This window comes from Triturus cristatus, chromosome 3_2, assembly GCF_964204655.1.
Source record: "Triturus cristatus chromosome 3_2, aTriCri1.1, whole genome shotgun sequence".
NCBI lineage: Eukaryota > Metazoa > Chordata > Amphibia > Caudata > Salamandridae > Triturus > Triturus cristatus.
The window spans coordinates 1,155,624,912-1,155,645,270 of NC_140584.1; the positions used below are offsets into that span (position 1 = coordinate 1,155,624,912).

General features: G+C 46.2%; 1 protein-coding gene across 1 annotated transcript in view; it reads right to left on the reverse strand.

The window, feature by feature from the left end:
- The window catches only part of SCRN2 (secernin 2), a 172,681-nt gene that overhangs the window by 81,950 nt on the left and 70,372 nt on the right, over positions 1–20,359 (reverse strand). Inside the window, exons 2-3 of the mRNA XM_085649979.1 lie at positions 8,635–8,857; positions 6,586–6,767 (exon numbers count right to left, since the gene is read on the reverse strand). Coding sequence (XP_085506105.1) covers positions 6,586–6,767; positions 8,635–8,857 — 405 coding nt within the window. The remainder of the gene's footprint in view (positions 1–6,585; positions 6,768–8,634; positions 8,858–20,359) is intronic.

Sequence of the window (20,359 nt, forward strand, 5' to 3'; positions counted from 1 at the left end):
TACCTAACTCTTCAACTGGATTTTTTACTTGCAATAATTGGTGACGAGGGTGGGATACGCCTGTCAAGAACCGTGTGCAGCACAGGAGCGGTGTGTTCCTGAACCCACAAGAAGGATATGTGAGGTGTGCAGTGCTTTTTGACGCAAGGAACTGTGGTGTGCAATTTATCCACTTCGTTGCGGTTGAGGACTGGACTTGCGGTGGAAAATGTATACTGTTTGGCCACTGAGGGGAATCAGCGCATAAAATAACCGTAAGTGTGGAGCGAGCGCATTTTTTTTTTTAAAAAAAACAAATACCTGAATTTCATGTGCGAAAGCCTGCAAGGAACTAGGAACACGCAGCGCTGACAGAGAATTCCAGCACTGACTCTGTTTGAAGAGCATCAACGAGACGTGACGCACGCAACGTGGTGACGTCAGACGCAACGTGGCGGCCATTTTGGTTGCATTTTTGTGTATTTGAGGCTCCATAGCAACACTGATTGTGCACCATCGGAAACAATTCAGAGTTTCCTTTTTGAGGTAAAACTGAAAGAGTATTTCACAACTACAACTGGTATTTGAGGGTAAATACAGTGGAAAATGGTCATCGTGGTCCAAAGTTGAGAGATTTGTCCCTGGCTGGCTGGCTCACAAATAAGCTTTATTTTAGTGGGGGCCTCACTCAACGAAAAAGACAAAAAATGTTGGTATAACTATTTTAAAAAGTTATCCACACATACTTACATGTGTTATACCACATATTTAAGATGTTGTGATACTATTTAAGATGCAGTTTGGTCCGCATGCAACTTTTTTACCGTGGACAAGGTGGAAGGAAGAGTTTCTCAATATGAGGGCTATTGATGGAGAACGCATAGGTGCAGAGAGAAAAAAAAGTATTTTTTTACATTGCTTGGGATCTGAAGGACAAGTTATTTTTAGAGCTTTACCTCGAGTTACAGCTGCAGAGGGTGATGTTGAAGCCAATGTTTATAAAGAAGCTCTGCTAAGAATGGAACAGAGATTCAAGCCTACCACAAACAAAGCACTCAATAGGTTCAAATTTTATACCAGGGCACAAACTGAAAATTATTCTTTTGATGACTTTTTAACTGCACTAAGATCTCTAAGCATGCAGTGCAATTTTGGAAATATGTATGATGAGATGATCAGATTATTGTTCATTGTAAAAGCAAAAAAAACCAGGAACAATTATGAGTAATGGGCAATCCAAAACTTTCGGAAGCTTTTTCTACAGCCAAAGCTTTGGAACAGTCTCAGTCTGAAAAGTGGACGCACACAGTAAGGAATGTGAACAATAAGACTGAGAAAAGCGAAGAAGTATGTGCAAACGTTAAAAGGATCAGTGCAACAAAGCTTCCAGGTCAGGATTAAATACATCTCGCATGAGTAACAATGGGGGTTTGAGAAAATTTGACAGGGATGACAGAGCTGGAGCTTGTTATAGGTGTGGTAGTAGGACACATATGGTGTCTTATGGGGAACGTCCAACATTAAATAAGGAGTGTAGAAAATGCGGGAGAATGGGACACCGCACGTGTGTGCAAGGATCAAAGGAGAGGCGCACCACAAACACGTGGCAAAGTATCTTGCACTTCAGAAAGATGTGACAGTAGGTAGAAGTGTGAATGTTGTCCTGATGAACAACAAAGGTTTTGTGGTATCCATTGTAGAGGAAGTATCTAACTTAAATGACAAAGAGGATAAGTCTATCAAGAAAGCGCCCATGTGTACAGTGGAAGTCACAGGGGTAGAGGTAGAGCTCATGGCAGATTCAGGATCTCCATGGACCATAATTTCAAAACAATATTATAAGGAAAAACTTAGTGAAGCATATCATTTTAAGCACATTTTACCACCTGACATTGTAGTGGAGAGTTTTGATGGCTCTAAGATCGATATGGAGGGGTATTTCAAGATTTCCCTACGTTTTAAAAGCTGGGTTGCACTAGTTAAACTGTATATTGCTGTTAAAGGCGTGAATGTCTTGGGTTGGATAGGCCGATGGAAATCGGGTATCATTCCAATCCCAGTTCAAAAGATCTGTTTTGTTAGATGAAGGTGTTTATCTAAAAAATGCAGCAGTCACAGGGTGTGAAGACAAAAACGTTTTCATCAAGGAAAAGTTTAAAGAGGTTTTTACAGACGTACTAGGTAGATTGAAAGATTACTCACATAAAATCAAACTTAAAAACAACAACATACCTGTTAAGCAGAAACGTAAGAGGGGTACCCATCAATGTCAGAGAAGAATGAGAAAATATGCTAAATGAGTTGGTTAGTGAAGGCATCATAGAACCAATAGACTCAGCTGAGTGGGTTTCACCCATTGTTTTGGTTCTCAAACCGGACCAAAAATTGAGTGTGTGTGGATTTCAGGGCATTGAATGCTGGCATTGTGGTGGATTGTCACCCCCTCCCGAACATACATGAAGTAGTGTCAATGTTGGAAGGGGCCAAAGTTTTCTCCACCCTCGAATTAAGGTCAACTTATCACCAGATTCTGTTGTCTGAGGAGTCTAAGATGTTAACAGTGTTTATTACCCCGCAGGGTTTGGATCAGTAGACTAGGATGCCGTTTGGGTTAGCTTTGGCTGCCTCGGTATTCCAAAGGGTCATGTTCAATATTTTCAGAGCCGTAGACATGTTAGTAAAAGGTTTCAAGATGACATATTAATCTTTTCACCTAATGAGGAGAACCTGAAACATTTGATGGAAGTGTGTGACAGCTTAAAACAACTGGTTTGACTCTTAAGGCACATAGATGTAAAATGTTCAAAGATGCTGTAGAGTATTTAGGGCACACCTTAAGGTAATGGTGTGGTTCCAAAAAACATCCAATGTAGATGAACTGTCAATACACCCGCTTCCACCAACAAGGAGCCACTGTTGTCATTTGCAGGTATGTGCGAATACTACAGTAAGTTTTTTAGCAACTTTGCAACAAAAATAGAACCATTAAGGAAGTTGTTGACGTAAAGCGCCATTTGAGTTGAAAGAGGAGCAGCAGAAAGCTTTCATGTCCATCAAAGAGGATATTCTCAAGGCTTCCACCTTGAAACCGTTCTGCATGAACAAAGTGTGTGATTACAGTGGATGCAAGTTTGTACGGCATTGGTGGGGTGTTGTCGCAGAGATGTGGAAAAGAGGAATTGAATGTAGGTTTTGTCTCCTGTACTTTGAACGAAACGGAGCGCAGGTATGCAGTTATCGAAAAATAATTATTAGCTTATGTCTGGGCGATTGAACACTATCGAAATTATGTGTGGGGGAGTAAGTTCTTTCTAAGAACAGACCACAAACACCTTGGTAATATCTTCTCTCCAGGGGGAGGATGGAACTCTACTGCGCACATTGTAAGGCTCACTTCCAGGTTACAGGAGTATTGTTTTAAGACCGAGTTTGTTCTTGGCAAGAACAATGTGATGGCCGATTTCATGTCGCGTCATCCTTGTCAACAAAATGAATTTGAGAGCTTGAATGAGTCTGATGTTGTTACCACTATCCAAGATGTTGTTTCCGGTGAGTTTGAAGATATTTCAGAAGACTTGTGGAGATTGCGTGAGAAGGAAGATTCGTTATGGCAGACTATCAAACAGTACATCCTGTGGGGATGGCCAAGAAGGATCTTAGTGCTGAAGTCATGCCCATGTTTAAGGTTGCAGATGAGCTAGAGTTGGATGGAGAACTTATGTACAAAAGTGGGAAGTGTGTGGCACCCACTGGAGTGCAAGATTTGATCTTGAAGTTGGCACATAAGTCTCATCCAGGCATGTCTGCCATGAAACGCCTGGTGAGGAATTACTTTTGGTGGCCGGAAATGGATAGCATGGTTGATCGTACAGTCAGGGAGTGTGATGTGTGAATGTCTAGTGAGAAGATATTATAACTGAACGTTCCTCCTTTAAAAAAATCTGAGTGGCCTGATGAGCCATGGTAAAAATTGGCTTTTGACATTTCTGGTCCGTTCATGTGTTTGCCTTTTGATTCACGGTATGCATTGGTCCTGGTGGATTATCATTCAAAGTGGCCGGAGTTGAAGTTTGTGCCGCACTCTACAACTAAGATTGTTCTAGAATTCTTTAAAGAAGTATTTGCCAGAGAGGGTTGTGCGTCAGTTCTTGTTACAGATAATGGGGTGCAGCTCACTTCAACGGAGATGGAGGAGTTTCTGAAATGTCATGACATCAGACATGTAACCACTTTATTATATGAACCACATGAAAACGGTCAGCTTGAGCGCTTCAACCGAGTGTTGAAGGGTTATGTGTCTGATGTTACCAAGTTGGGAGGTGATTGGAAAACATTTCTAAGAGAAAGGTTGTGGTTTATATCGCATCACCCCACATACTAATACTGAGGTTAGTCCTTTCGGCCATTTAAAGGGAAGGAATCCTGCGTTCAAGCTATGTCTCCAGTGGTTCAAGGAGAAGTGTAAAAAGGGAATTGTGTTTGAGAAGATGGTGAATTGTGCTGTGGAAAGAGTGAAAACTAAACAGTGTAAAACAAAGTTGTGGTATGACAATAAGTGGAAAACTAAATCTCATGATGTTAAGGTAGGGGACTGGGTGAAAATCAGGAAACCTGGCCTCATTAGTAAGTGTTCAGGAAGATTTAGTAAGGTCATAAAGATTACTAAAGTATTTGCAAACAGTGTTATCACTCAGGATGGCAAGTTGTGGAACGTTAAACGTGTTGCTAGATGTCCTAATGGTTCCTGTACCTTTAATGTTCATGATCGATCTACAGAATATTCTTAGGTAAGGATGGGAGTTTCTGTTCACACGTTTGACCGGGATATGGCCACCAGTTCACGCTCTGAAGCAAACAATTGTTCTGAAGATACTGTTGGTTCTAGAGTCAAAGATCCATGTTGCATGTGGAAGAGGTGTGGCGCAGCAGCCAGGGTGCCTGACTGGACCACAAGGTTCTTGGTTCGAACCCCGGCTCCGGCGGCAGGTGAGCCCAGCACCATGTGACTCTGGGCAATAGCTTGCTTAATCTTCCCGACCACCCCCAGCGCCGGGACACCTCCGTCGGAGGTAGCTGTGAGCTTTACAAATGCTGGCCTTTACATTAGACAACTTTCCAGAAGGTTGTCAGATTTTGTTAAATACGTCCTTGCTCTCTCTTCTGCGTCCCTCTCCTTCCTCCCCTGCCTGGCCTCTCTTTTCATTATATAAGGGAGGTATGTTACATCCTCGCATGCCCCTGCATGCGACCATCATTCTACTTGTTCTGAAGTATCCCATAGCTGTGCATGTTATGATCTGTGTTCTTATTCCATTCTGGAACTCATGGGTTGTGTCAGCTTGTGGGTCAGTTGCATTGGACATTCCTATTGACTAGTCTGGTATATGTTGCTGTGCTGCTGAATAAATTACTTAAATCTTCTACTGGATTTTTTACTTCCAATATTATTCTTATGGGTTGCGTTGCCTGTGCGTGGGTATCTTTACTGTGTTTCTGCCATGATGTTTTATTTACAGTGTGTTTGTCTTTTCCTTCCAGTATTCATTTCTGGTGCGTGATGAATTCCTTTCGATGGTCAAGTTTCCTTTATGCAGGAGTCACCACTTATTTTACTATCATGTTGCATTGCTACATTTCTACAGTGTATACTATATGCCTTTACACGAGGGATGACTGTGTGGGGTGGAATTCATCCAATATTACACTTTACACTTGATGCCCTTACATGAGGGATGAAGGTTTGGAGTGGAAGTCATCAGTTTCTACATTTTGCAAGAGATGCCCTTGCATGAGGGATATCGGTTTGATGTGGAAGTCGCCCATTTCGACGTTTTATACGAGTAGCCCATGCTTGGGGATGAATGAGAGGGGCGAAACTTACCCATTACTTCTGTGTGAGAACAAGTGTTCTTTGATTCAGTATTTGACTTAAGAGTTTTTTTTTCCAAATTGTGTGAGTGTTTGCTACTGTTGGTTGATGTGTCGTGCTGTGTTATGTATGCCACCTGTTGTGCTTGTCTGGCTAGTTGGTGTGGTCTGTGGTGGTAATAGGAGCGGCATTGTTTGTTTCTTTCATTTTGTATGGTGATGTAGGACTGATAGGATTCTTCCTCAGTTTTTTGTTCAGCAACTTGTGATTTTAAAGTAAATGCTTTGTGACCAGGTTGCATCCGCTATATTTTTGTGTTTTTGATAAAGGGGAAAGGTGTGTTACATCGCATGTATTTTCTCTTTGCATGAGCCCTCATCTAAAGGCTGTATTTCATCTTGCATTCCTATATCTTATTGTGTTTTATAAAAGGGTGTTATATCTTATCTATGCATCTTCCCTGGTACTTTGGTCCTTGCAGTTCAGCCAATGTGAATGTGCTGTGTGGAATGTTGGAGTGTTGGTTATGCATGGAAAGTCTGAGGTTGTCTCATCTTCAATAAATTACACCTCGACTACCAGACTTTCATTACAATGTGTACCGTATACTTTTATAGTGGGAAATTATGGTGGTAGGTTCAATTACCATTTCTAAATGCAACTCTATTTCCTACCAGAAGCCACTGCAGGCATTGCTTGGCCTTTCCTCTAGCATATAGACATCCTAGGGGTCTTACCTGACTAAGTCCATTCCTAATAGGGCATCCTTTTCGGCCACAGGCTCCTTGGTCCACACCGCCTCATTGCCAATGCACACCCCATGCTCATTTGCTCCCATTTCTGCTCCCCAGATCCATGCTGGGCGGCTGAGGATCACTGCATGAGTCCTGGGGACTTGATCCACTTCCACATATGTGCACTAGAAGAAGAGGAGATAAACCCTTTCAGGCAAAAGAACTGGGAGAAAGATACAGTACCTGTGGAGAGCTAAAGGAATGAGGCTGCAGATTGGAGCACATTCATTTTTTTTTTAAAGATAGTAGTGGGGATCCAGGTCCCATTTAAGAAAATTAGAGAAGTCAACATCTGGTGGAGTAATGATTCCTGATGGTTACAGAGTGGAGTGTGGAAATTACTGAAGGCTGTAGGGGGGAATTGCAATGAGCAGAGGCTGCTTTTAGTCTCCCAAAGTCCTGTAAGGGAGGTCCAGAGAATGGGATCCAATCCTAGGAGAAACCGAAAGAGTACGTTGTTATTTTAAGTGACGTTTATTGAGCGCATGTTCACGATTAGGTTTCTTGGTGCTAAGAATTGCATACTTAGCACAAAAACAAATGCAGATTACTGGATTTTAGTGTTAGATGTGGGATAGCACTAGGATTCATATAGTACACTACCCATACACACCCCAAGCCCTCATAGCCCAAATATAGTGCGGACGATGATATTCACCATCTTGAGAATGTCCTAGCGCATGGAATTTTGGATTAGTTTGCAGTAAGGCAAACAGGAATTTTTGCAAAGGTAGATCAGTGCCTAAGATCTTTTACCCCATTAGTTAGGGAGGGGGCCCCCTTCCACTAGCTAATGCTAGGCATAAATGTGGTACCTCGTTGGTGTAACCAACCTTAGTTGGTGTATCTGACCCTGTTTTCATCACAGTCAGCCTGAAATTGCAGCTAGGGCACGGTCCAAAGTGACTATAGGCTTTAACTGGTGCCTATCTCTTCTTCATGCTATTTCTACCTAAAATGTGAAAAATTCATACCTCCGGTTACCCTTGTTAATTATTTATTTTTTTTAAAGAAATTTGGTGGAATTTTGTTCATTACATTTTACCCTATTTTTCTAGTTTGGTCTGGGATTTATATTGTTAGGCCTTTTTACTTTATTTCTGTTTTGGTACTACATAAATAGTTTACACATTACCTTAAATTAAGCCTGTCTGCTCTCTACCATAACTACCAGAGAGGTGAACTCGGGTTAAACTTTTGTGACTTAAAGGGTTCACCCTGACAAGGCTGTGATTATTCCTTGAAGTGGGCATGACTCTTTGCCACAGTCCACAATTGGCCACAAACAAGTGCTAGGACATCTCTTTTAAAGGTCAATATTGTGCTATAATACCATAGCCATCCATTCATTAAAAAAGGAGCCGTGGGTGAGCCTACCTAGTAATGTTTCTGCGGGTGAGGTGCGACCACTATGATGAATGAGATAAAGCGTGCAGGTGAGGGGTCCGTGTCTTACATATGTCAGAGTAACACTCTGTTAACCCTACTGCAGACTAAGTATTCGGTTCAGTGACTTTACTGTGGAGGAAGCTCTAGGGTACTCTATAAATTTCTCTCTCTCTCCCTCCTTACTTTTGCTCGTTCCTCTCTTAAGCCAGACACTTACTAATGCTCATGGATACATTTTAAACGAACAGAGAGCCGCCAGTGATTTTTGCATGAGAAAAAGGAAGCATTCTTCTACCATATTGCAAGGAAGTTAGCGACATTGCAGAGTAAAATGCTTATTTGTTTAGGTGTGAGGGGAAGGGTGTTTGGAGTTGGATTTCCCCCACACATGAATGTCCTGCCTGATGTGGGGTGTGACGAAACAAATGGTTACATTGAACTGCAGGGTTGCCTGAACACTTGGGAGGTGGGTGCCTCATATCCTGCCTGCGATAACGACGCAAGAATGTTTGCCTAGAAATCTGATGTGACTATGAGCATTTTCGAACAATAGTAAAAAAAAAATAGCAGGACACACAGAGCAGAAAAATAGAGTATACTCACCATGACCTTTTCTCCTAATCCGTGATCAGCAGCAGGAAAGTGAACCACCTCCTGCACCTCATCTCTTGGCCGATCTGAGTTCTTACCAAAGACCACCACTTGGGATGACGTAGAAGGAGGGAGGGCAACAAAGCAGTCACATGATTTGGGTGGTTCTGAGCAACAGGAGCCATGAAGTTCAGAGCCTGCACTGCCCCACACCTCTAAGCCACACGCCGCCATTCTGGTGAACAAGAGAAATATGTCAGGAACCAGGTCACCGTCCCATACCTTGTTATAGAAGTAAGTACGCTGAATGATTTTTCAGAATGTTACCCTATTATTATTCATTTCACCAAGGAACCTATTGTACGAGACTATATTTCTTCCTAACAACTGGCAAAACACAAAGGCACAAAGTGCCACTTTCGGGTATAAATAAACTCAGAATAAAGGGAAAGATGTTGGGGAGCTCGGGAAGCCTGGGTGGGGATTAGTGTTAGAGAAGGAAAATAATCTTGTATACAGAGACATTCTGGAGGTCCATGGCTTTTACAAGGCACTCTCATCTCCACAATGGTCCAATAAAAACAATGTTGGTTTTCTGATCATCAATACTTCACAGCGGTATTTAGACAAAAATAAAGTTTTAAATATCGAGAGCCAGAAATATCAGGAAAAAATATTGTGATGCAGAAATATTGTTGTCAAGAATATGGTTTTTTCAGGTAAGTAATATCGTTATCAAGAATATCATCGTTTTTTTGAATATTTGAATATTGGGTAGACACAGGTGATCGGTTCTCCTCCCCTCGGCAATGGAGACGGCAGAGCAATGTGCGCCCGCTGAACGCCGCTGAATGCCGAACGGGAAAACTCGATTCTGGCGGTCTGTAGCGCTGGAAATTCACCGTCCCTCGTGCTGTAATCACCTTCACCGCCTCTCGAAGTGTGGACCCGCATCAAAGGAGAGAAAACGCACTGAGCGGTGTTGAATATATATAGCCACAAACACAATCCCGGCTGAACTTCTGCTGGCGCTGTGAGCGGAAAAAGCTCGTAGAACTCCAAGGTGGCTCTGAAGGGGTTCAGAGCACGGAACCGGCTGACGGCAGGCTGAGCGCGAGGAACCAGCAAAGGGAGCTGCTGATGGTGCCCATGGGAGCCGGCAGGAGATTAATCTGAGCGGTGAGGCGAGGCGGCAACGTGACATTTGGTGTTTGGAGGTTGGGCAAAATCACGGAACTTCTAAGGAACTGTGGCAGCTGGTTTGGTTGAAAAGGAAGGAGAGACAAGCATTGGCATAGCCAATAGGTCTCGCTTTTGGGACCTTATAAGTATTTAGATAGGCAGCACAATATCCTTTGTGCAACAACATTAACTGTTGCATCGCTAAACACTTATAAGGCACCAAAGGCGAGACCTATTGTCTATGCCAATCCTTTTTATTTATTTGTAAAGGACAAGCAGTGCGATCAGGCTCCGGCTGCCACTTAGAGGTAGACAGAGAGAGGTGTGGAGAGAGAGAGAGGTGGAAAGAGAGAGAGAGAGAGAGGTGTGGAGAGAGAGAGAGGGGGGTGTGGAGAGAGAGAGAGAGGGGTGTGGAGAGAGAGAGAGAGAGAGAGAGGGGTGGAGAGAGAGAGGGGTGGAGAGAGAGAGAGAGGGGTGGAGAGAGAGAGGGGTGGAGTGAGAGAGAGAGGGGTGGAGAGAGAGGGGCGGAGAGAGAGGGGTGTAGAGAGAGAGGGGGGTGTAGAGAGAGAGGGGGGTGTAGAGAGAGAGGGGTGTGTAGAGAGAGAGAGAGAGAGAGGGGTGTGTAGAGAGAGAGAGAGAGAGAGAGGTGTGGAGAGAGAGAGAGAGAGAGAGGTGTGGAGAGAGGTGTGGAGAGAGAGAGGTGTGGAGAGAGAGGTGTGGAGAGAGAGGTGTAGAGAGAGAGAGGTGTAGAGAGAGAGAGGGGTGTAGAGAGAGAGAGGGGTGTAGAGAGAGAGAGAGGGGTGTAGAGAGAGAGGGGGGTGTAGAGAGAGAGAGGTGTGGAGAGAGGTGTGGAGAGAGAGAGGTGTGGAGAGAGAGAGGTGTGGAGAGAGAGGTGTAGAGAGAGAGAGAGGTGTAGAGAGAGAGGGGTGTAGAGAGAGAGGGGTGTGGAGAGAGAGGTGTGGAGAGAGAGGTGTGGAGAGAGAGGTGTGGAGAGAGAGGTGTGGAGAGAGAGGTGTGGAGAGAGAGGTGTAGAGAGAGAGAGAGAGGTGTAGAGAAAGAGAGGTGTAGAGAGAGGGGTGTAGAAAGAGAGAGGGGTGGAGAGAGAGAGGGGTGGAGAGAGAGGGGTGTAGAGAGAGGGGTGTGTAGAGCGAGAGAGGGGTGTGTAGAGAGAGAGAGGTGTGGAGAGAGAGAGGTGTGGAGAGAGAGAGGTGTGGAGAGAGAGAGGTGTGGAGAGAGAGGGGTGTAGAGAGAGAGGGGTGTAGAGAGAGAGAGGGGTGTAGAGAGAGAGCGGGGTGTAGAGAGAGAGCGGGGTGTAGAGAGAGAGCGGGGTGTAGAGAGAGAGCGGGGTGTAGAGAGAGAGAGGGGGGTGTAGAGAGAGAGAGAGAGAGAGGGGTGTAGAGAGAGAGAGGGGTGTAGAGAGAGAGGGGTGTGTAGAGAGAGAGGGGTGTGTAGAGAGAGAGGGGTGTGTAGAGAGAGAGGGGTGTGGAGAGAGAGAGAGAGAGAGAGAGAGAGAGAGAGAGAGAGAGAGAGAGAGAGAGAGGTGTGTAGAGAGAGGTGTGTAGAGAGAGGTGTGTAGAGAGAGAGAGAGAGAGAGAGAGAGAGAGAGAGAGAGAGAGGTGTGTAGAGAGAGAGAGAGAAAGAGAGAGAGAGAGAGAGAGAGAGAGAGAGAGGTGTAGAGAGAGAGAGGTGTGTAGAGAGAGAGGTGTGTAGAGAGAGAGAGAGAGAGAGAGACAGGTGTGTAGAGAGAGAGACAGGTGTGTGCGACAAGCATTGGCATAGCCAATAGGTCTCGCTTTTGGGACCTTATAAGTATTTAGATAGGCAGCACAATATCCTTTGTGCAACAACATTAACTGTTGCATCGCTAAACACTTATAAGGCACCAAAGGCGAGACCTATTGTCTATGCCAATCCTTTTTATTTATTTGTAAAGGACAAGCAGTGCGATCAGGCTCCGGCTGCCACTTAGAGGTAGACAGAGAGAGGTGTGGAGAGAGAGAGAGGTGGAAAGAGAGAGAGAGAGAGAGGTGTGGAGAGAGAGAGAGAGAGAGAGAGAGAGAGAGAGAGAGAGGTGTGGAGAGAGAGAGAGGGGGGTGTGGAGAGAGAGAGAGAGGGGTGTGGAGAGAGAGAGAGAGAGAGGGGTGGAGAGAGAGAGGGGTGGAGAGAGAGGGGTGGAGAGAGAGAGGGGTGGAGAGAGAGGGGTGGAGAGAGAGGGGTGGAGAGAGAGGGGTGTAGAGAGAGAGGGGGGTGTAGAGAGAGAGGGGTGTGTAGAGAGAGAGAGAGAGAGAGAGGTGTGGAGAGAGAGAGAGAGAGAGAGGTGTGGAGAGAGGTGTGGAGAGAGGTGTGGAGAGAGAGAGGTGTGGAGAGAGAGGTGTGGAGAGAGAGGTGTAGAGAGAGAGAGGTGTAGAGAGAGAGAGGGGTGTAGAGAGAGAGAGGGGTGTAGAGAGAGAGAGAGGGGTGTAGAGAGAGAGGGGGGTGTAGAGAGAGAGAGGTGTGGAGAGAGGTGTGGAGAGAGAGAGGTGTGGAGAGAGAGAGGTGTGGAGAGAGAGGTGTGGAGAGAGAGAGAGGTGTAGAGAGAGAGGGGTGTAGAGAGAGAGGGGTGTGGAGAGAGAGGTGTGGAGAGAGAGGTGTGGAGAGAGAGGTTTGGAGAGAGAGGTGTGGAGAGAGAGGTGTGGAGAGAGAGGTGTGGAGAGAGAGGTGTAGAGAGAGAGAGGTGTAGAGAAAGAGAGGTGTAGAGAGAGGGGTGTAGAAAGAGAGAGGGGTGGAGAGAGAGAGGGGTGGAGAGAGAGGGGTGTAGAGAGAGAGGGGTGTGTAGAGCGAGAGAGGGGTGTGTAGAGAGAGAGAGGTGTGGAGAGAGAGAGGTGTGGAGAGAGAGAGGTGTGGAGAGAGAGAGGTGTGGAGAGAGAGGGGTGTAGAGAGAGAGGGGTGTAGAGAGAGAGAGGGGTGTAGAGAGAGAGCGGGGTGTAGAGAGAGAGCGGGGTGTAGAGAGAGAGAGGGGTGTAGAGAGAGAGAGAGAGAGGGGTGTAGAGAGAGAGAGGGGTGTAGAGAGAGAGAGGGGTGTAGAGAGAGAGGGGTGTGTAGAGAGAGAGGGGTGTGTAGAGAGAGAGGGGTGTGTAGAGAGAGAGGGGTGTGTAGAGAGAGAGAGAGAGAGAGAGAGAGAGAGAGAGAGAGAGAGAGAGAGGTGTGTAGAGAGGTGTGTAGAGAGAGGTGTGTAGAGAGAGAGAGAGAGAGAGAGAGAGAGAGAGAGAGGTGTGTAGAGAGAGAGAGAGAGAGAGAGAGAGAGAGGTGTAGAGAGAGAGAGGTGTGTAGAGAGAGAGGTGTGTAGAGAGAGAGAGAGAGAGAGAGACAGGTGTGTAGAGAGAGAGACAGGTGTGTAGAGAGAGAGAGGTGTGTAGAGAGAGAGGTGTGTAGAGAGAGAGAGAGAGAGAGAGAGAGAGAGAGACAGGTGTGTAGAGAGAGAGACAGGTGTGTAGAGAGAGAGAGACAGGTGTGTAGAGAGAGAGACAGGTGTGTAGAGAGAGAGAGAGAGAGGTGTGTAGAGAGAGAGAGAGAGATGTGTAGAGAGAGGTGTAGAGGTAGACATGGACTGCAGGAGAATTCATTTCCTTGGATGCTGGGAGGCATGGAAGGCATGGCAAAAGCACCCCACTATAAGTTGCAGAACTCCGTTTGCTATTGTCCCCAGTGACTCAGCCATCATGCGTATTCTTTTACTCCTTGAGGCAAGCCTACGTTTTAGCATCTGCGAAATTTTCATTTTGGCTTTTTCCTGAAAATATGAAAGTTTACCTGGCATAAGGGAACGCTTTTTAAGTACTCACAAAGAAAAAAAAACTCTGAAAAAATACCAGCCTGTTCTAGTGAGCACTAATCTAGGGCCACCTGAATGTACTTGCATGTGCGGACCGTTTATTGGATAAAATATGAAAACTCAGCTTCAGACGAAACTCTTAACCAGCACATGCAACATCCACACAGAATAGTAAGGAGCTGTGAACTATGACACGCCACGCCGAGGAGGCCCAGGGTGAAGATGCAACCTTTCTGCGGCCTTCTGGGCCTGTGCGCTGTTATTTTCAGAGGCCACTGGTGAACTTTGTGGAGTAAGACGATCCATTTCATAGCACCAGTCCTAGATAACACCAATATTAGTGTGTGCAGGTTCTTCTCGGGACCGTAAGTCCAAGGTAATATTTACATTGGGTGTTCCATTAAACAAAGACAGCTGTACCCTTCCTCACACGTGGTTAAATATTAGAAAATGCCATACCAGCACCATAAGTGAAGGTGCCCTTTGTAGTCTTCTCTGTACCCTCCCTCGTGAGGCTGACGTCAGCTAGGCACTCTTCAGAGGGAGGCAACTTCACATGCCAGTGCAAAGACACCACACGCTGGGAAGCTCACACCCTGGGGAGTGGAGGAGGGAGGCTATAAACAAAAGGCATTCGACATCCAGCGTGATAATCACATCACCACCAAGTTGGACCCTGGGCACAGTCCAGCCAAATTTTTAAAGCCAGAATGAACTTAACCATTCCCAGAGACACCCAGCTTCCAAGGCTGAAACTAGACGGAGGACAGGACAGAGGAAGACATAGGCTTAAAGTAATGAAACTTAGTGGTAAGACTAAAACACTCATTCAGCTGAAAACGCTTGACTTTGACGACTGTTAACCAGTGGCAACGTCTGTGATCCATGGCTTGCCTCTACTACCCCTTGTACTATGCACTGTCCTCTCAACCCCCTCTCTCAGGAGTCATGAAGGCAGCAGCGAAAACATAAATAACCCGGATCTCAGTGCCTGAATACTCTCTGTAGCTTCCACTTACTGCAGTTTCTTCAACTCTCAGAAGCACAAGCAGGAAGTGGGATACGGGAGGGGGTGGCACATGGTGATCACTTTCGCGGCAGTTTTGATGTTCTCAGTGGCCGCGCGGCTCACTGAGAACATCAAAGCCGCCGCGAAAGTGATCAGCACGCAGACAAATGGTGCGCGCGCTCGACGCACATGCACTGTAGTTGGCGGCCTGTTTGCACTTCCAAATCTCGCTTTCTATAGCTCTCGCCAGAGCAGCGCTAAAGCGCTGGCTCAGGCGAGACCTACAAAACCCTGAAAATCTGGCAATTCGAGTTTCAGTGCTATACAACCACTCTACAAATCACGCCCTCGCACTGCATAATCTGCCCTTTGCTTTTTTTTATTGTGGAGTTGCCGTTTGGGGGCAAGGACTGGACCCAGAGTATCGCGGCGCGGGAGACTACTGCTCCCAGAGCGGCTGACAGAGGCTGGGCTGGGCAATCCCCCTGACCCGTGGTCACCAGTATGGGTAAGCGCAAGTCTACATGCTTAAACGACCTGCCTAAAACTAAAGCGAAAATACCTCGAAATTGTGCATCCATAATGTGATATTTAACGAATGCTGTTGGTGCTATTACGACGGAGATCCACAATGTTGAAGCCCAACTGGGGATGGGAGATGTGATTGAGTTGGTTGGTACTTCCCTCTTGTTGACACCTTGTACTATCGGGTCGGCCAATCTTAATAATTCTATGGAGGCCCAAGTTCTTGAAAATGATGGTATGTTAGGAGAAGCCTCTGTGTTGCCCCCCCTCTTTGGAGATGACATCGGGGACTATTACTACCAATATGCCAGGGCCCACCCTAGTTGAACAGCCCTGGACTGTAGCAAAGGCTAAAAGAAAGAAAGGTGTCAAGGGAACCAAAGGAGGTGCCATGAAAAAAACTCCTGTCACCCAGGCGACGCTTGACAGTGACTTAAATACCGCAGTTCGGCCCTCCGTCACTTCTGGAGCTATCATCACAGGGCATAATACTGACTCATATTGACACTTTGTTTGAGACGTTAAGACTTGAATTGGTTAAATGTATGAAACATGGGGTAGATGGCATTATGAATAAATGATCTCTTGAGAAAACATGGACGGGGGGGCCTGCAGGAATATCTCTCAACAAAATGAGAGAGATAAGGGTCAGAAAAGTCGGAGTGAACAACCTTTAGGAATTAATAACCCAAATAGATCAAATGTGGTTAGTGGGAACTTTGGAAGAACAGATTGTTCTACTATCTCTGGTTCTGGCACTGATCCCCGGAAATCAACATCCTGTACTCAGGAACTGAATACTAGAAGTAACTCAAATAGGCAAGGAAACATTGAATCTTGTGAGAAAGAGGATATAATTACGAAGGTTAATTTGCCTAGGTTGCGCAGTGAGATGAGTCAGACTAGAGTTCATTTGCCCCCGGAAGCGACCCCACTAGTCGCGATTCACACTAGGGTTCCACACCTTAAGTTAAATCATAAAAAAACCACAGAAGAGCTAATCCGCAAAGCAAGATACTGGTGCTCGAGACACTCTGAGGGAGGTTTATTAGCATCTAATCATATTATAATGGCAAGACGCGTTGGCTGGATCGGCCAAGGTCCTAAGAGTATTTAGCGGGATTGTGTGGTAATCAATCTTAATAGAAATAATGTAGCAAGCTGGCTTTTTGATGACAATAAGTTAGGTAGTTTGGAAGGAATCAGAGCTTTACCGTTGGGAGCATTTTACCCACCGAGGTTACCTGAAAGATCTTGTAATTTAGAAAGGCTATCTGGTCGGCTTTTGGATATGAATAAGCAAAGCACAACGACCGAATCTATTCCTGAAGAGAACCATCGCCTGCTCAGGGGGTCCCACAAGGATACCCAAGGCCCCAAAAAAAAATATATTTTTTTTTATATCGCGGGATGCATTAGGATCCGCGCATCCCGCTCCCCGAAAAAAAAATGAAGCGCGGTCTCCCGCGCTTCGTTCACAATTAGCCCCCAGGGGGGGGGCCAAGTCCCGGGGGCAATATTTTATAGTAATGGGGGGCCCAGAGGGGCTTTTGTGAAATATGTGGGGGGGCTCTCAGCCCCCCCAGCCCCGGGACCGCCACCCCCGGGGCTTGTTTAATAAATAAAAACCCTGTGTGGGAGGGCTCGAGCCCCCCCCACACGCCCCAGGGACTGCCACCTCCCCGGGGCACTAAATATTTAAAATAGGGGGTCCGTTACGGACCCCCAAGCCCCGGGGACCACCACCTCCCGGAGCTTTAAATTAAGTGGGAGGGGGGCCGCGCGGCCCCCCCCTGGAGCCAATGATGGCCCTGGTGACCGCCACCACCCAGGGCCGGCTCCTGCAGTGTCCCGGGGTGCCCACCCCTGGGACACTGTTGTTTGCAATGACAGGGCGGGAGCCTCGCGGCACCCACCCTGCCATTGCAAACTGCTTTGCTTCATTGAAGCGAGAGCAGGGAAACCTGCTCTCGCTTCAATGAAGCAAAGCAGATTGCTTTTCCACATGGGGAGCAGCATGTTAGCTGCTCCCCATGTGGAAAAGCAATGCCGGCTCCCGCAGTAAGCGGGAGCTGGTTGGGACCGTGGGGGGATTAAACAAGGTGGCCAGGCACCGGGGGATTAAACATTTTTTAAAAAGGGCTGACCACGGGGGATGTGGTCCCCGGGGAAGATTAAGGCCTCAGGAGGGGGGCCACGCGGCCCCCCTCCACAGTTAAAAAATAAAAATTAAGGGGCAGGCCCTGGGGGATAGGGTCCCCAGGGCCAAAAAATAAGAAAAAGAAGGGGGGCTACACAGACCCCCTTCTTAAAAAAACATTTTTTTTTTTTACGGGATCGGGGAGGAGGCCCCGCCCCCTCCTTTCATCACACTGCAAACGCGCCCCCTGGCGCGTTTGCAGAGGGGGAACGAATTCCCCTTCAATACTGGGGGTCCCTGGGGCCAACTAGCCCTCCAGAATGCGCCAGGGGGCTGAGTTGCTGAGAGGTGTTCTGAGGCCACGCCCCTTTTTACACCTCTCTGCAACGCAGCTCTGTGGCGCTTAATGGAGGTACCTGGTGGGCTAGTTGGACCCCAGGGACCCTCAGGATTCAAAGGGACTTAATCCCCCAACTTAAAATGCGCCACGGGGCGCGTTTGTACAGTGGTGAAGGTAGGGGGCGGGGCCTGAGGTGATATGTGTGCAAACACGCCCTGTGGTGCGTTTTAAGTTAGGGAATTAATTCCTCTTCAATCCTGAGGTCCCCTGGGGGCCAACTAGCCCACCAGGTACCTCCAATAAGCGCCAAGGAGCTGCGTTGCAGAGTGTTGTAAAAAGGAGCGTGGCCTCTGAACACCTCTCTGCAATGCCGCTCCCTGGTGCAAACTGGAGGTAACTGGTGGGCTAGTTGGCCCCCAGGGGACCTCAGGATTGAAGAGGAATTAATTCCCTAACTTAAAACGCGCCACAGGGCGTGTTTGCAGCCATGTCACCTCAGGCCCCACCCCCTTCCTTCACCATTGTGCAAACGCGCCCTGTGGCGCGTTTTAAGTTGAGGAATTCATTCCCCTTCAATCTTGAGGGTCCCTGGGGGCCAACTAGCCTACCAGGTTCCTCCAGAATGCGCCAGAGAGCTGCGTTGCAGAGAGGTGTTCAGAGGCCACACCCCTTTTCACCTCTCTGCAACGCAGATCTGTGGCGTTTACTAGAGGTACCTAGTGGGCTAGTTTGACCCTAGGGACCCTCAGGATTCAAGGGGACTTAATCTCCCAACTTACAATGTGCCATGGGGCGGGTTTACACACTGGTGAAGGGAGGGGACGGGGCTTGAGGTGATGTGTGCAAAACGCCTTGTGGTGCGTTTTAAGTTGGGGAAAAAATTCCTCTTCAATCCTGAGGGACCCTGGGGGCCAAGTAGTCCACCAAGTGCTTCCAGGAAGTGCCACTGCGCTGCGTTGCAGAGAGGTGGTGCAGGCCCTGCGCCTTTTTACATCTCTCTGCTACGAAGCTCTGTGGCACTTACAGGATGTACCTAGGGGGCTAGTTGGACACTACAGACTCTCAAGATTGAAGGGGAATTATCTCCCCAACTTGAAATGCGCCACAGGGCGTGTTTGCACAGTGGTGAAAGGAGGGGATGGTGTAGGAAAGTGGCTCTATATATACACTGGACCGAAGTAAAATCAGCTGAACTACGAATTCCGATTTACTCACTTGTTCGCAGGAGAGACCTCAGTGCTGCATGTTTGAGCCCAGTACAGATCCTGAAAAGTAATTCTAACCGTACTTACCAGTAACTTCAATTTCCTTCCATAGGATATCATTGCCTGCTTTTTGCTGAAAAAGTTTCAAAGTGTCGATTTTTGAAACTTAAAAATATTCCTCTAAAATCAGCCAAACTACGAATTCCAATTTACTCACCTGTTATCAAGAGAGACCTCAGTGCTGAATCTTTAAGGCCAGTACTGATCCTGAAAAGTAATTCTAACCGTATTTACCAGTAACTTGAATTTCATTCCATAGGTTAACATTGACTGGTTTTACTTGGAAATTCTTCTAAGTGTGAAGTTTTGGAACTTACAAATATTCCTCTAAAATCAGCCAAACTACGAATTCCGATTTACTCACCTGTTATCAGGACAGACCTCAGTGCTGCATCTTTGGGCCCAGTACTGATCTTGAAAAGTAATTCCAACCGCACTTACCAGTAACTTGAATTTCCTTCCATAGGATATCATTGCCTCCCACCCCTGTTCCTGTTTAATAGTAGTTCCGTGAGTCATTGAGCTGATGAGCTTGTGGATTAAGCAACCGCATGCCTGTGAGAGGTACATGGCGAAACACTCAAACACTTTTGAAGCAAGCAAGTAACTGAAACTGCATTTACTACAATGCCAGAGGCGAACCTTGCTGGGACTTGAAGCGGTGTGCTCCCACCCCTGTTCCTGTTTAATAGTACTCCTGTGAAAATGGAGAGACCTCAGTGCTGCATCTTTGAGCCCAGTACTGATCTTGAAAAGTAATTCTAACCGTACTTACCAGTAACTTGAATTTCCTTCCATAGGCTAACATTGACTGGTTTCACTTGGAAATTTTGCTAAGTGTCCAGTTTTGGAACTTTAAAATATTCATCTAAAATCAGCCGCACTACAAATTCCGATTTACTCACCGGTTATCAGGAGAGACCTCAGTGCTGCATCCTTCAGCCCAGTACTGATTTTGAAAAGTAATTCTAACACTTATAAATTCACCCAGGCACTCTCCTTGCAGTACTCTAATCATTCAGTCAGTATCCAAGTACTCATGCAGCGAGCCAGGCATTAGCACATGGACTGCCTCAAACCCCTATCCACTATGCATGCAGTATCCTAACTAACCAACACACTTATAGTTCCGCACTTATATATTCAACAAAAAAAACCCCAATATTTCAGTTTCAATATTTTAAAAAACATTTTTATTTCCATTTATATTAAAAATATATCATGTAATTTTAAAATTAAAATTTGTAAAAATAAACAGTTAAAAAACTGTAAAAATCATTAGTAAAAAAAATACATATAACTATTATTACATTTAAAAATGATCATTTAAAAACCTTCGAAATTCACTGAAAAAAACATAGGTTTCAGACATGTTATAGTTAGGAATTAGCATTTAAAAAATCTTAGAAATTCACTGAAAAAACCATAGGTTTCAGGGCTGTTATAGTTAGCTGGACATTTCACC